The following is a 15,765-nucleotide window of genomic DNA, read 5'->3' on the forward strand; positions in this document are numbered from 1 at the left end:
CTTACTCTTATCATTTGTGAAAAATAATCATGATAACATACAAAGCATCTGGCACATAGAGAGGAAACTCAGTGATGATATCAGCATTCTTTTTAGAAACTCTGCATCTTCCCTTACAGGATTCCTGTTCAGATATTGTATTGGGCTCATTTGCTAATTCTCCCTAACCTTGTCTTTTTGGTTCCACAGGGCTCCGAATGGAATGCCTCTAACTTAGAGGATTTGCAGAACCGAGGGTAAGCATCACTGTTATATCTTTACAGTTTTGCAGTCAAAGAGGTGTCAGTCAGTTACTTTAAGCTTTGAGGTGCAATCTAGTAAGAACTCAAGCTGCTGTGATCCCACTGTTTGATCCTTCTACCTACCAAGACAGATTAACTCTTTTAGTGATAAGTCTTTCAGAAACAGATATGTAAGCCAGTGTTGTTTAAAACTAAATGCAGTTATTGGTTCCCTTTTGTTTAACTTTGTGTTTTTTAGAGTAACAGGTTCACAGCAAAACTAAGGGGAAGGTACAGAGATTAGCCATCTACCCTTGCCCCAACATATGTTAGTTTCTGCCATTATCAATATCCCCCACCAGTGTGGGGCATTTGTTACAATTGATGACCCACATTCAGGCATCATAATCACCCAAAGTCCATAGCTTACACTTCACTCTTAGTGTTATACACATTCTTTGGCTTTTTGTTTTGTTTTGTTTTGTTTTTTTCTGAAGCTAGAAACGGGGAGAGACAGTCAGACAGACTCCCGCATGCGCCCGACTGGGATCCACCCGGCATGCCCACCAGGGGGCGATGCTCTGCCCCTCCGGGGCGTCGCTCTGTTGTGACCAGAGCCACTCCAGCGCCTGGGGCAGAGGCCAAGGAGCCATCCCTAGTGCCTGGGCCATCTTTGCTCCAATGGAGCCTCGGCTGAGGGAGGGGAAGAGAGAGACAGAGAGGAAGGAGAGGGGAAGGGGTGGAGAAGCAGATGGGCGCTTCTCCTGTGTGCCCTGGCCGGGAATCGAACCCGGGACTTCTGCACACCAGGCCGACGCTCTACCACTGAGCCAACCGGCCAGGGCACATTCTTTGGCTTTTGACAGAATATTTTTATTGCCCTAAAAATCTATGCTCCCATCAATTTATTCCCTCACTTCCAACCCCAGCAACCACTGATCTTTTTTCTGTCTCTATAGTTTTGCCTTTGGTTCCTAGTTTTATGTAAGAGTATGCAGAACTGCATATGTTGAGTTCATGGCTATTCATTCAATATTTATTGAACATCTTCTGTGAGCTAAACACCTAGTTAGGTGCTAGGGATCCAGATATTAAAGAAACTCAGTAAGGTGCTTGAAGACTAAGTAGGTTATGAATGTAAAATGCACAAACTTCTGAAATTGAACAAGAAGACTTATCTTGTATTAAGAAGTGTGCTCTTGCCTGACCTGTGGTGGCACAGTGGGTAAAGCATCTACCTGGAACACAGGTCACAGGTTCAAAACCCTGGGCTTGCCTGGTCAAGGCACATATGGGAGTTAATGCTTCCTGCTCCTCCCCCCTTTCTCTCTCTCTCTCTCTCTCTCTCTCTCTCTCTCTCATTCTCTCCCCTCTCTAAAAGGAATAAAAAAAAAAAGAAGTGTACTCTTAAACAGCATGGTTATTGAGTCTTATTGTAGCAATTGAGACCACAGGGAACATTCAGTGAGCAAAAAGCTGCTATTCTTTCCTTTTTTACTTCTTAGCTAATGCCTAAATTTTTTTTTATTAAACTTGGCCTTAGGAGGTCAGATCATCCCAACAAGAGAAGAGAAAATCCTGTCTGGAAATTGGCCATGTTAACTCTTCATTGTAGGCAGAGCTAAGACCTACTAAGACCCACAGATAGTGATGGCTGCCTGGCTGGGGTGAGCTGCCTGCTTTCTGGGTGAGCAACAAGGCAGCCCTTTAGTTATCTTGAACACGATTAGATGTATACTCCCTATTTTTCCCCCAAAAGAAAGGTATGTCATAATTGCTGAAATGAACTCTGAGCAGGACTTAAGCCAAATAATTATAAAAAGAGTTCCATGGGAGGAAATCTGGTTGCTTAATTTAAGATAGCAAAATAAATAAAACTTAGTAAGTTTAAATTGATAAGGATTAAGTCTAGCATTCTTAAAAGCAGAGACAGTTTCTTAGTTTTGTGTAAAACATACATGTATATCTCAGAGCTTTATAAGGGTACTCATTAAATGTAAAGGAGTAAAAAAAAGTGAAGGAATAATAGAGAAATTGGCAGACTTGTGGGAAACTAGCAGCTAGAAACAGCGCTTAATCTGAAATCTGAGATTTGACATAGCAGAGGTTGCTGAGTGCATTGGACTCACATCACACATACAAACACTTTGACTTTATAATACACCTTGACTTATAACCCCAGCCAGAGATGTTCATCTCACTTACTTCTTATAAGGCTAAATTATAAAATGTGGATGTAGCTATTTGTTTTAAGAGAGTATGGTTAGATATTCAGATATCAACTTAGATCTTATTTCTTAAATTTACTCATTCTTAAACTTCAGTGGGTAAAGTATTACAGTTTGGGTATCTACCACAAAACAGGTGCCTGAGGATGATCTAAGGGATTTTAAAGTGTAATTTTGACATTAAGGCTATTTTCACCAATCTACTAACTTTAGAACCCCAAGTAAAGTGCTAGTCCATATAGAGATTGCAAAGAAATTTCTCGGAGTGCCAGTTCAAATTGGTGATGGCTGCCTAGAGTTCTGTAATAAAAAGGATTGGGCCCAATGGGTGGCGGCACAGTGGATAGAGCGATGACTAGGTCCTAGGTTCGAAACCCCGAGGTTGCTGGCGTGAGCAGGGGTTCATCTGGCTTAACAGCTTGATCCACAGGGTTGCCAGCTTGAGCATGGGATCATCGACATGATCCCACGGTCTCTGATTTGAGCCCAGGGATCACTGGCTAGAAGCCCAAGGCCACTGTCTTGAGCGAGAGGTCACTGAGTCGGCTGGGATCTCCTAGTCAAGGCACATAGATGAAAGCAATCAGTGAACAACTAAGGTGCTGCAACTACAAATTGATGCTGCTCATCTCTTTTCCTTCCTGTCTCTTTCTCTTTAAAAAAAAAAAAAGATTGGGAAGTTCTGTTCTGCTACAATCTATTTTTGAAGTATGGAATTGGAGGTGGGAGGTGGTTCATTTTTATTTTAAATAAGAGAAGTATGCTTGCCTTTTTCTGAGAGTTTTATTGAGATATAATGCATGTCCTATATACAGTTCACCCATTTAAGATGTATACTTTAATGGTTTTTAGTGTATTCACAGTTGTGCAATAAGCAATTTAAAACATTTTTTCAACCCAAAAAGAAAGCCTATACTCTTTATCAATTATCTCCATGCCTTTCTTTCCTCTAGCTCCTAGAACCTACTGATATATTTTCTGTCTCTATAAATTCACCTATTCTGGACATTTCGTACTATAAATGGAGTCATATAATATGTGGTCTTTTAAGAATTTTTTTTTTTAATTTATGTTTCAAGACTTACTAATTTTGTAGCATGTATTATTAGTACTTTGTTCCATTTTCATTGCCAAATAATGTTCCATAGTACATCACACTTTGTTTATTCATTTATCAGTTGATGGACATTTAGGTTGTTGCTGCTTTTTGGCTATTGTGAATACTGCTATGACCATGTACAAATGTTTAGGTGGACTTATGGTTTGTTTGTTTTTTTAAGATTTTTTTATTGATTTTACAGCGAGGAGGCAGTGAGAAGAATTAACTCATAGTTTCTTCACTTTAATTGTTCATTGCTTGCTGTATATGCCTTGACCAGGCAAGCCCAGGTTTTGAACTGGGGACCACAGTGTTCCTGGTTGAAGCCCTAGTCACTGTACCACCACAGGCCAGTCTAGGTGGACTTATGTTTTCATTTCTCTTGAGTTTCTGTCTAGGAGAGGAATTGCTGAGTCATATAGTAATTCTATGTTTAACCTTATAGGGAACTGCTAGACTGTTGTGTGTGCTTGCTTTTTAAATTAAAAAGAAAAAATATCCTTTGTAGTAATGGACTTTGATGCAAAGTTAAAAACAGATTCAAATCATGTCCCGGAAAAATTTTGGTCTCTTCACCTTAACCACTGAGTTGGTTAGTGACGGCTCTTCCCTGTCTGTAGCCATTTCTCTGACTTGGGAGATTGGGTTGTTGAACCCTACCTGTGGTTCTGAGAAGACAGTGGCTTCTGCAGAGAAATGAGGGAGCCTGTGTTGTGTTGTTGGAGTCAATCCCAGTGATATCTCAGTGCACACAGCATTGAGAAAAGATAAGCCATTGGCAAATTAAACTCAAGTATTTGTTGAGATTGTGCAATGAGAGAGATAGAAAAAAAAATTGGTACAGAAACCCTTTTCTGCAGGCCTCTCAGTGTGCAGGAGCTCTCAGACACAGCTGCTGCCATAGCAGCCAGGAATGCAGCCTCGAGAGCTCAGAGAGTTTTAGGTCCAACTTTCCTGTGACCTTCCCAGCCCTGGCCTCATTCACATTTCACGTAGTTTAGAAAGAGGGAGTAAAATCGGACAATCTGGCATTTAGGAAGATAGGAGGAAAATTTTCCCTTTTCTGTTTTTTTTTCCTTGAGATACATGATTTAATACAAATGACTTCCAAAGAATAAAGTATGTTGCTGGTAACTTGAGTGACTAAAGAATTGTCACATCATGGGCCTCAGGTTGATTCTTTGGAGTAAAATACAAGACATGTTTTTGAAAGACTATAAAAGATAGGATTGTGTAACTACATAAACTGAACATGGAATTTAGATGTTGAACTTGGGAGACAGCTTTTCTCCTGGTAACTCCCTGGTGCGCAGGTATGCCCGGGGCCCTGTTACATAGTTGCTGTACTAAGTCAGTCTAACCTTTTAGGTTTTTAGCTTTCTTCATCATTTTTTGCCTAGGGAGCAAACAAGTTTTAAATAAGAAAAACAGTGCTGGAAATGGGATTTAGCTTGAGTAGTAGAGCTGATACTCTCCCTTGGTTTCCTTACAGGGTACGGTATATTTTGAATGTCACTCGAGAGATAGATAACTTCTTCCCAGGAGTCTTTGAGTATCACAACATTCGAGTATATGATGAAGAGGCAACAGATCTCCTGGCTTACTGGAACGACACTTACAAATTCATCTCTAAAGCAAAGTGAGTACTGGGTCACCAACACATTCTTACCCTGTATCTTGTGCACTGCACATGTTTGGGGACTGAAAGCTGTGGATAACTTACTAAGGGTGCTCGGGGAAAAAGGAAGGAAAGAAAAAAGAAGTCTGAGGTTTAATCCTAGGGGAAAGATGATTTGTGACTTAACACTCTTCTTTTAAGTAGGTGAAGCCCCGAGAAGATGATGACCTCATGTTGGCTATTTCCATTTGAGCCCAAAATTAAGTAAATAAACTTAAGCTGCAGCAAAAGAAATAGAAATGAGAGCGGGGAGAAATTCTGAGTGGAATGCTTAAGATACCAATGGAGACATTTTAAAGTTATATAATAGAAATTATCCGAGATAGGTAGAATTTTGGGTCCTCCTCTTTGTAAACAAGGAGATAAACATAGTGAACTTTGGAAATCTTTTCTCACTTTTTTATTCTACTTTTATGATACTGTAAATAGTGAAATTTTTCTCTGGCCTTTCTGTTGTCTTTTTTAAATTAACTGGTCTTTTTCTTCACATTTTTAATTGGGCCTTTTAGTGAAGCTATTTGATGGTATTAATACATTTAGTGTTTAGTATTAATTTGTATTAGTATGTCAACACTCATTTTTTTTTAAGTCCCTGGAGATTTGCTTGCCAATCCTATTTATGCCTTTAATAGAAGGAACCATAAAAGAGCTTGTCCATACTCCCCCTTCAGTTGGGACCACATTCAAATCATCCCTGGCAGATGACAAGCACTTCTGTTTTTAAAGTCTTCCTTTAATAATGATTCCATACTTCTCTTAAGGACCTTGATGATCAGGAAGTTCTTCCTTTTAGTTACCTGAATTCCCATACTCCAGCTTTTTTTTTTTTGTAAGCTTGTTGTTGTTTTTTTACAGAGACAGAGAGAGGGATAGATAGGGACAGATAGGCAGAAACAGAGAGAGATGAGAAGCATCAATCATTAGTTTTTGGTTGCAACACTCTAGTTTGTTCATTGATTACTTTCTCATATGTGCCTTGACCGCGGGCCTACAGCAGATTAAGTAACCCCTTTCTCAAGCCAGCGACCTTGAGCCCAAGCTGGTGAGCTTTTGCTCAAACCAGATGAGCCCGCGCTCAAACTGGTGACCTCGGAGTCTCGAACCTGGGTCCTCCGCATCCCATTTCAACGCTCTCCACTGTGCTACCGCCTGGTCAGGTCCCTACTCCAGCTTTGAGCTCATTTTCTCAGTCTCTAGCCAACACCTAAAAGAGCCTTTTATATTCTTTGAGAGCATTTAATATTCTACTATTATTCCCAGTAATAATACCACTCATGGCACACTTACTATATACAGTTACTTTACATGTATTCTCTCATGTAATATTTTCCAAAACTCAGGCATGTATAGATCCTTCTGTACAGATGTGGACAGAATGTAGAGCTATGGTTCAGAGAGGTTAAGTAACAAGTGGTGAAGATAGAACTTAAACCTAATTCACGTCTCATTTCAGAGTCCATCATGTATATAGGCAGAGTCTAGTCCCTTGAGGAAAGAAGGGAACTGGAAGAGACTAGAGAATTGTCAGGGTCACAGCTAAAGAGGCTAGATTTCAAGGTGAGGCCTGAGTCCCAGTGAAAAGAAAGGCTGATTTCAGCAGGGCCAGGATTAGGTAGGATGCTTGAGGTGCCCAGGTTACATTTAAGCAAGCGGCCCTGGCCGGGTTGGCTCAGCGGTAGAGCGTCGGCCTGGCGTGCGGGGGACCCGGGTTCGATTCCCAGCCAGGGCACATAGGAGAAGCAAGCACTTACTCACCCTTGGGCTCCTACAAGTACAGGTCAGCATCTAAGAGTCAGCGCCACCTGAATGGCACACTGGGCACCTCATGTGTTTAACCCCAATCAGGGCCCTGGATTCCAAACTCTATACACAAATGAGTAGGTTTGGGATTACTAAGGAGATACCAGATTTAATTTGGACGATCCAGCACGAGGGGGCAGAACAAGGAAAAAATGGGGTTAAACCAAAAAGGTGAAATTGAGTTAGGTGAGAACTGACTTCAGATCCTTCATTACATGAGTTAGAAGACATCCACTGAAAAAGCTTAGGTCAGTATGAAGAAATATTTTCATGGGAGTAGATTTTATAATTGTATTGTTCTTAGGATTGTCCCAGTTTGAGCACCTGCCATGCTGCAGGTATAGACCTGAAATTGTATGTATTAAAGTTGTCAGAGCTTGATGGGAAAATATTGAACACATGTCTGAACTTCCATCTGAGTCACTGTACACTGTCTTCCAAACTGGAGTGTAGAGGAAAGCCCTGTGGTGCCGTAAACAAAACAAGTGTTTCCTAGTCATTTAGGATAATCTAAGCACACAGACACCACACCAACCTTAGGACACCAAAATTTTGCATTTAATTGACAGATAAGAGGTTCACCTTACCTTCCTTTTGAAACTGTTTCAATTATACCAGATGATTCTCTACATTCCTATAGCGTCCTTGGCTCACTCATTCCAGCACTTAAACTCATGCCTCCTTGCATTGGTACTTAACTCTTTCATGTGTCTCCATCTCCAGCAGGAGGATTAGAAGCTTCCAAAGGAAGCTTATCTACTGTAATACAGTGACTGAATGAATAGATTTTTCCCTTTGAGGATGACATATGCATTTTAAACTTATTGAAATAGCCACTTGGGAAGAATCAGCGCATGTATACTAGTGATAAGAGTAACCATTCTTTTTTCAGATTTAAAAAAGTTGTTTTTACTTATAACTGGCAGACTTAATCAGCAGATCCATAAGTTTGTTCACACATTTAGAAAGTATTTAAAGGCTTATTCTGTGCCAGACACTGTGTCATTAGAATTAGCATAACTGAGTAATGCTCATATTCACAGTAATAAACTCTGGCATGTTAAGACTCGGAGGGTTTTTGTTTTGTTTGTTTTTTAGCATCACCTTATGGTAGTTTTTTGTTTGTTTGTTTTTTGTTTGTTTGTTTTAGAAAATTAAATTTAACACCTTATGGTAACTTTGTTTTCTTGTTCTACCCCATTTAAAAAGGGGGAGGGTAGTTATTCATATCACCATCCTCGCTGACAAAGCCACGTGGTGCATCTCATGGTCGCAACCAGCTCCACGGGTTGTACAACCAGTCCCTAGACAGAGCACAGAGCACGGGTCGTGGTGTTGTGAAAAGTAATACCCAGGGCTGCATCTGAGTAAAGAGGAGGATTAGTTTCATTTGGTTTGTGCTCTTCTCCAGGGACAGAACCCTTACTGGAACTTGAACTGGAAGCAATTTAGAACATTGGGATAAATTAGATGAATCACTGCCACACCTGTAACTCAAGAGTGTGCCAGCCATGAAACATGCCCCTGGGGCTGTGAAGGGCCTGGCCTCCAGCCACACCCAAAACGGGGCCAGTTTCTAAATTTAAAATTCTCTTCTGACACTCTGTGACCAACTGTCATTGCAATTACCATTTTGAACTTCCTCTGCTTCTCCCACTGAATCCTCCCCATTAGGGAAAACTGTTACTTGTCTTTGCCTCACAGCCTTGCGTGATGTCTTATACATGGTAGATGCCTGATGAATGTTTGCTGAATGAATTAAAGAAGCTTAATGTTAACGTTGAATCGTTGAATATTGTTAGAGTACACTCGAATTGCCCACTCTCCCTGCACATTTGATTATAGATGTCTACAAGTGCACTGCTGTGGGATGGATTGCCTAGCAAGAAAATGGAAGGGCAGGACAGGAGGCTTGGAAACCTTTAGAACCCAGCTTTTAAAGTGTACTCACCATTGAGTTTTCCTCCTTACTTCAATCCCCCAAACTAGGAAACACGGATCTAAATGCCTTGTGCACTGCAAAATGGGGGTGAGTCGCTCAGCCTCTACTGTGATTGCCTATGCAATGAAGGAATATGGCTGGAACCTGGACCAAGCCTATGACTATGTGAAGGAAAGACGAACAGTGACTAAGCCCAACCCCAGCTTCATGAGACAACTGGAAGAGTACCAGGGGATCTTGCTGGCAAGGTGAGTCCTTAAGTGTGACTCTCTCAGCCTTTCTGCCCTTAATGTTCCCTAGGACAAGGTGAAATGTCCTTCTCTGCAGCTGGTTCTCAGCCTAAGTTGGATGTGTCATATGCTTTGAAAATTGAAATCTCTGTCCAACTTTTAAAAAAATAAGTATAAGCATTTGAGATTAGCATGGTGCTAATTTCAGTTTTCATCAAGGTGTAGATTTTTTTAAATACTTGTCAGCATCTTCTAACGCCAGATGCAGCTAGCTGCCTTATCAAAATGGATACTGATTGCTCCCAAGGACATTCTAGACAGAACTGAAATTCTTAGAAACTTTTTGGCCCATTTGTTTAAAAAAATAAAAGTACTTGCTGCTGCTTTGGACATTTTTTTTTTTTTCAGTGCTTGGTTTCACTGAGCTGCTCCAGTCGTTTTGGTCATGTGATAAGTCAGCAGAATTGAGATATATATAACCCCTTTGAGGTGTGAAAGTGCATCCCAATAATAGTTCTCTTGTTTCCTTTTTTAAAATCTTGTAATCCAATTTTATATACAGGGTGTGGCAAAAGGTAGATTTACAGCTGTTGGTACATGAAAGTGTTTATTCTTGTATTATTATTTAATGTATTATTTTCCATATGAATAACTGGAAACCTACATCTACCCCACCCTGTAAATGTAAATGCTTTGTAAAAATGCAAAAAGTTACAAAGGGGAGAGTTGTGGGGGGGGGGGGGTTGTTTTGTTTTTTTCCATTGATTTGGCGCAGGGGAGAGAGAAGAGAAAAGCATCAACTCTTGTTCCATTAGTCGTTCCATCTAGTTGTGCACTCATTGGTTGCCTCTTGTACTTGCCCTGACCAGGGATCAACCCTGCAACCTCCGCAGACTGATGCTTTATTCACTGAGCCACCAGCAAGGGCAAAGGGGACCCACAGAGAGCAGTGACATCATCTTACCTATTTCAACTGTGACAAAACTAAATGAGCACTTACACTGCACTTGCCATCACTATTCCTTTCCCCCCAGCTTTATTAAGATATTATTGACATACAGTATTGTGTAAGTTTAAGGTGTACAATGTGTTGATTTGATACTCTTATACATTGCAAACAGCTTGCCACCACAGCATTAGCTAACAACTCCATCCCTTTACACATTTCTCTTTTGTGATGAGAATATTTAAGATCTTTCTTAACATTCAGGTATACAATCCAGTATTAACTGTAATCACCAGGCTTTACATTAGATTCTCCAGAACCTATTCATCTTATAACTGGACGTTTGTACCCTTTGTCCAGTATCTCCCCATTTCTCCTAACCCTCACCCCTGGTAACCAGAACCAGTACTCTACTCTGTTTCTCCAAGATCAGCTTTTTAATTTTTTTTTTCTTTAGAGACAGGAAAGGACAAAGATGAGAAGTATCAGCTTGTAGTTGCGACCCTTTACTTGTACATTGATTGCTTCTCATACATGCCTTGACTGGGGGGGAGGGGTGCCAGCCAAGCTGGCCACCTTGGGGTTTCAAACCTGGGACCTCAGTGTCCCAGGTCGACACTGTCCACTGCACCACCACTGGTCAGGCTGAGATCAGCTTTTATAGATTCCACATATAAGTGACACCATACAATATTTATCTTTTTCTGTCTGCCCAGTACTAGGTCTTGAATATCTTCCTGTATCAATCAGAACTAGCTATGTCAACAATAATTTGGTAATCGGTTATAAAGTGAGTAATTAATTTCACTCCATTATTTCTTATCCCTTTGGTGATGAGAGCCACCTTCAGCTCTCATCACCTGCTCTGGGGAAAAGATTCAGGTACTAAGTTGGATTAATGATCAGTTTTCTGAGCTGCCACATGCTGAAGTGGAGTGCTAGATTTTGCTTGATTTCCGTGTAGGCATGTTCTTGGTGGTTTTGTTAGTGTGAAGGCACAGCTGTCTAGAAGCAGTTGGGGCTGGTGCCAGAGTTTGACTCCAGTGAGTCTCATGACTTGGTCTTGACTCTTGAATCTGGGCTGTGTTTCCCCTGAACAAAATAGCCTTCCAGCCTCTCCAGGCAGAGGGACCACCCTCCCACCCCCGAAGTATTATGAAAATGTGGTCACAGCATAGCATTATGGTTTCCACTAAAAAACCCCTCCCATTTACTCAGTACTTGGCATGATTTCATCTTAGCTGTTTCCTAAGGAGGCTGGGAGGATACAAAAGTCTCCTCCACTTAGAAAGAATTTATGGGTCTTTAGGGCCAGATATCGATGACATTTTTAGATTAGATCACAAAGTAGGTCACAACAATTCTTTTTGGCACAAGAAAGAGGCACCTGAGGTTTGGCTAAGACATAAATATTATATATTTCCAGATTCACACAAGAAATATTAGGTAGTGTCCTCACATGACCCATTAAGAGGAAGGATACTATATGTCCTGCCAATTTCAGTATTTATTCTGGAATCGCAGGCTACTGCAAGCAGTTGGATTGGGTTTTTTTAGGATATGTGGTTTTTCTTAGATGTTAAAGGAATTTCAGTAAAAAGATGAGGATAAGAAGGGCAGCATCAACCCACAAACCACCCTGCCTCTTCCTTTTCAGTTCTCTGCCTTCCTGGGCTGAACTCATGCAGGGAGACACAAGCCCTGAGGAGTCACAAAAACACAAAATTTGAGTCAGTAGATCTGGTTTTTATTCCTGGCTTACCCCCTTGCTGCACCCCTGAGAAGTTACTACACAATTCTGATCCTCATCTGACCCCATCTGTAAAATGAAAATCAAGAGACCTGCCTTATAGGGTTATTTTAAATTAAAATGTGGACAACTGCACAGTATGTACTATTAAGGGTATTCAGATGTGATTCTCATCATCATCTCCTTCCTCCAGCAAACATATATATGCATGTAGCATTTATTTCTCCCTCCTTGATATAGGTACATGCCATTTATTACCTCCTTTCTCCAGCAGCTTCCTCCCACCACCCAGACACACCAACTCCGTTAGAAACTGGAGTGAGAAGTGGTACAGATACAAATCTCTTGTATCTCAGTGTCTCCTGGACTTTAAGAACTAGAATTCAGTGCTGGGTATCACTTAGGGTGCTTTCAGCTGCAAGTAACAAAATACCTCCATCCATCGAGATCTCAATAAGGAAATGCATGCTCAAATTAGGATTATTTGAGGAGGGTTTTATAAAGAAACTATTTACAAAGATGTGGGATTGAAGGGGAGTCAAGGGATTTGTGTCAACAGAACTGTTTGGTAATAGCACCAAGGTCCAAAGAGGGAAGCTGCAGTTACTAGAACCTAGAAGACTTCTGGAGAGAAAGGCACCTTCAGTTAAGGGACATAGCCAACCGGGGTGACCCTGCAGAAAGGTGCTAGAGAAATAAATGGTCTGCCTTCACTCTCCTCCCTCCAGTCTCCTGCTGAGGCTGTCCATGAGCCCAACCCTGTGGAAGTCAGAAGGCAAGGGGGCCTGCTGATGTGGTCCATAGGGCAGACTCAGGGGCAGAGAGGAGGGTCGAAAGCTGGAAAGTGGATCAGGAGGGGCAAACATACCCAGGTGGTTTAAAAAGTTGGGCCATTTAATATCACTTGTAAAGAAGCACAGAAGTAGACTCTGTGATGGCTCAGTGCTGTCAGTAGGGACTTGGGTACTCTTCCTTGTTCTGTTCTACAGTTAATGGCTCGGCCCTGGAACTTGTCTCCTTCTGATTGCCTGGTGTCCCACATTTCTAGGCACCGACATGTAAATCCCACAGCATCTGGCTGAGTGAATGGGCATTGCAGTTACAGAGAGGAAGGTCTTTTCTGGAAGCTCCCCAATAGACTTCCCCCACAAGCCAAGACTAGGCCATGTGCTTAAAACTAATCACTGGCCTAGAAAGTAGAACTTCCTGTGCTGGCTAAAACAAAGTCATGTTCACCCTCTGGTGGTAGGGAAGTGCTACATTCCCTGAACCCATGGGACACTGAATACCCCAACCAAATCAGGTCTCTACCAGTGAGGAAAAAAGTGAGAGTACCTGCTGGATGGGCAGCCATTGGGGTGCAGTCTATGCTGTGTTGTCATAAAATGGCACTGATGCCTGACCATTGGTCGTGCAGTGGATAGAGAAAGTGTTGACCTAGGATGCTGAGGTCCCTGGATTAAAACCCCAAAGTTGCCAGCTTGAACATGGATCATCAACATGATCCCAAGGTCACTGGCTCAAGCAAGGGGTCACTGGCTCGGCTTAAGCTCCCCCCCACCCCATCAAGGCATGTATGAGAGGCAATCAATGAACAACTAAAGTGAAGCAACCACAAGTTGATGCTTGTCATCTCTCTCCTCCCCCTCTTTCTCCCCTCCTGTCTCTCAAAAAAAATAAATTTTTAAAAAACGTTATTTAAAGAAATGGCACTTATAGGCTACTTGCCAAGACAACTGCCAAGTGATCTGGGCCCAGTAGACTCTTACCCACTCTTACCCAATCCTAGAGTGCTGCTGTAGTAACTGCCTTTTTTTTTTTTTTTTTTTTTGGTGACTGATAGGGAGAGACACAGATAGAGACAGACACACAGGGAGGGAGATGAGAGGCATCAGTTCTTCATTGCGGCACTTTAGTTGTTCATTGATTGCTTTCTCGTGTGTGCCTTGACCAGGGGGCTCCAGCAGACCGAGTGACCCCTTGCTCAAGCTGGTGAGCCTGGCTCAAACCAGATGAGCTCACACTCAAGCTGGTGACCTTGGGGTTTCGAACCTGGCTCCTCAGCGTCCCAGTCCAACGCTCTATCCACTGCGCTACCACCCTGTCAGGTGGAACCGCCTGCTTAGAAGAGCAAAGGAGGAGAAGCCCTGGATGCCTGTGATTAACTGGAGCTCTGTCTAGCTTTGCAGCTTAGGTAACTGGAAGAGGAGAGTCCTTATAAAATTCCCACTCATTGTTTGCAGAGAAATTCCATTTCCTACCCAGCTGCTAAGACTTTGTGTTTTATATCTTCTCCCAGGAAGCGTGTGATGGTTTTCCCAAAGAGATGGAGCCTTGATCCTAGTACTCTAGCTCCATGGTTGTCCAGGGTGGCACTAGGTACTTAATTTGAGGTGGCAGACTCTGTTTGAGTCTCTTAGCTTGGTACTTGGACCTCTTGGTGGAAGAGAAGTTTAGCAAATTGACACCAGGTCCCTGTAGTGATTTATGAATTGGTCACAATCTCTTCATCAGAATGCGAGGCAGTAGGCCAGACAGTGATAACCCCTCTGAAATACAGGGACTTTGTGCATATTTCAGTATGTCCTCAGGAGTCCGGTGGGGAAGGCTAATATTCTCCCTTAGACCTAAAGCCACTGATTTTGTTAATATCTTTTTTTTAATATAACTGGGGGATAGGAGTGAGGCAGGAGGAAGGGTACGTGAGAGAGAAAGAGAGAGAGAGAGAGAGAGAGAGAGAGAGAGAGAGAGAGTGTGTGTGTGTATGTGTGTGTGTGTGTGTGTGTGTGTGTGTTTTGAAACCCTCCATTAAACTGCCAGCAGCCCTGTTTGTTATTCTGCGCTCTGATCATGCAGGTATCTGGCAGATTGATGTTCCATTAGGCAAGTTCAGATTTCAGGCTTTTGCAAGCTGACCATGTGTCTGTGATATTAGGTTCCAGTGTATAAAGCAAGGAAGAAAAACTGGGTGGTAGCCAGGGAGACTTTGTGCCACATGTCCTCATAGATGTCAGTTTTGATTCTTTGAACACCCCCTGTCACCAGGGCCAGAGGAGGCAGAGTTGTCTTTTACCCTGGCTTTAGTGGTAGAGACACCGAAATCTAGTTTCCTGGTGCACAGTGGTCAGCCAGCAGGAGAGAACCACGAGTGAGGGGAGAGGGATTCCTGGTCAGGTGACAGCCAATCACAATTAACATTTAAAGGATTTTCTTAATAGCTTTTCAGAAAAGTAATATTAAAGCACAGCACACAGAAAATGCTCAATTGAAGAAGCTTTTTCTCTTCTTTTTTCTGCAGGCTGCCTAATGCCCTAAGAAGTAACCGTAAACAATTTGATTTTGCTATAACTGATACCCCATTTTTAGCAGTATTTTCCTCTGTGTAACTTTTCTCAAACAGATTTAGTGCTTTTACCAAGCATATAACAATAAGAAAGAAAAAGTCAAGACAAGAGAATGGGTTATCATGTATATCCTGTTGTTTAGATTTTCTTCTTGTTCATTTACTAAGTAAAAGGCCAAATTCTTACCCAGAATGGCCCAATCATCTCATGTGTGTCAGTGTGTTTGTGTGAATCCAAATTTAGGTCAGAGGCCACTCCAGGCGGATAAGAACCTGAGCTGGTTGCATCATCCAGGCCATAAACCAGCTCTGAAGTTCTTTCTGGCAACTTGTTTACTTGCTACCTACCTGGAACCACGTGGGGGAAGTCAGCTGAATTTAAACATTAACAGTTTAAAATAATATATATGATCTGATACTTGACATCTATTCCGACCAGTGAGGACACATTAAAATAAACTTACTTGGGGAAAAACTTCCCTAGGGAAACAGTTTGGTCTTGCTGAGTAAAACATGATTTATACATGC

The 15,765-nt window shown here is 41.9% G+C and overlaps 1 protein-coding gene across 2 annotated transcripts in view; it reads left to right on the forward strand.

Moving 5' to 3' along the window:
• Positions 1-15,765, forward strand: part of SSH2 (slingshot protein phosphatase 2) — a 300,617-nt gene that overhangs the window by 271,261 nt on the left and 13,591 nt on the right. For both annotated transcript variants that reach the window (XM_066363589.1, XM_066363588.1), the window contains 3 exons: positions 190-236; positions 5,041-5,187; positions 9,016-9,216. In XM_066363589.1, coding sequence (XP_066219686.1) covers positions 190-236; positions 5,041-5,187; positions 9,016-9,216 — 395 coding nt within the window. The remainder of the gene's footprint in view (positions 1-189; positions 237-5,040; positions 5,188-9,015; positions 9,217-15,765) is intronic.

This window comes from Saccopteryx leptura, chromosome 2, assembly GCF_036850995.1.
Source record: "Saccopteryx leptura isolate mSacLep1 chromosome 2, mSacLep1_pri_phased_curated, whole genome shotgun sequence".
Classification (NCBI taxonomy): domain Eukaryota; kingdom Metazoa; phylum Chordata; class Mammalia; order Chiroptera; family Emballonuridae; genus Saccopteryx; species Saccopteryx leptura.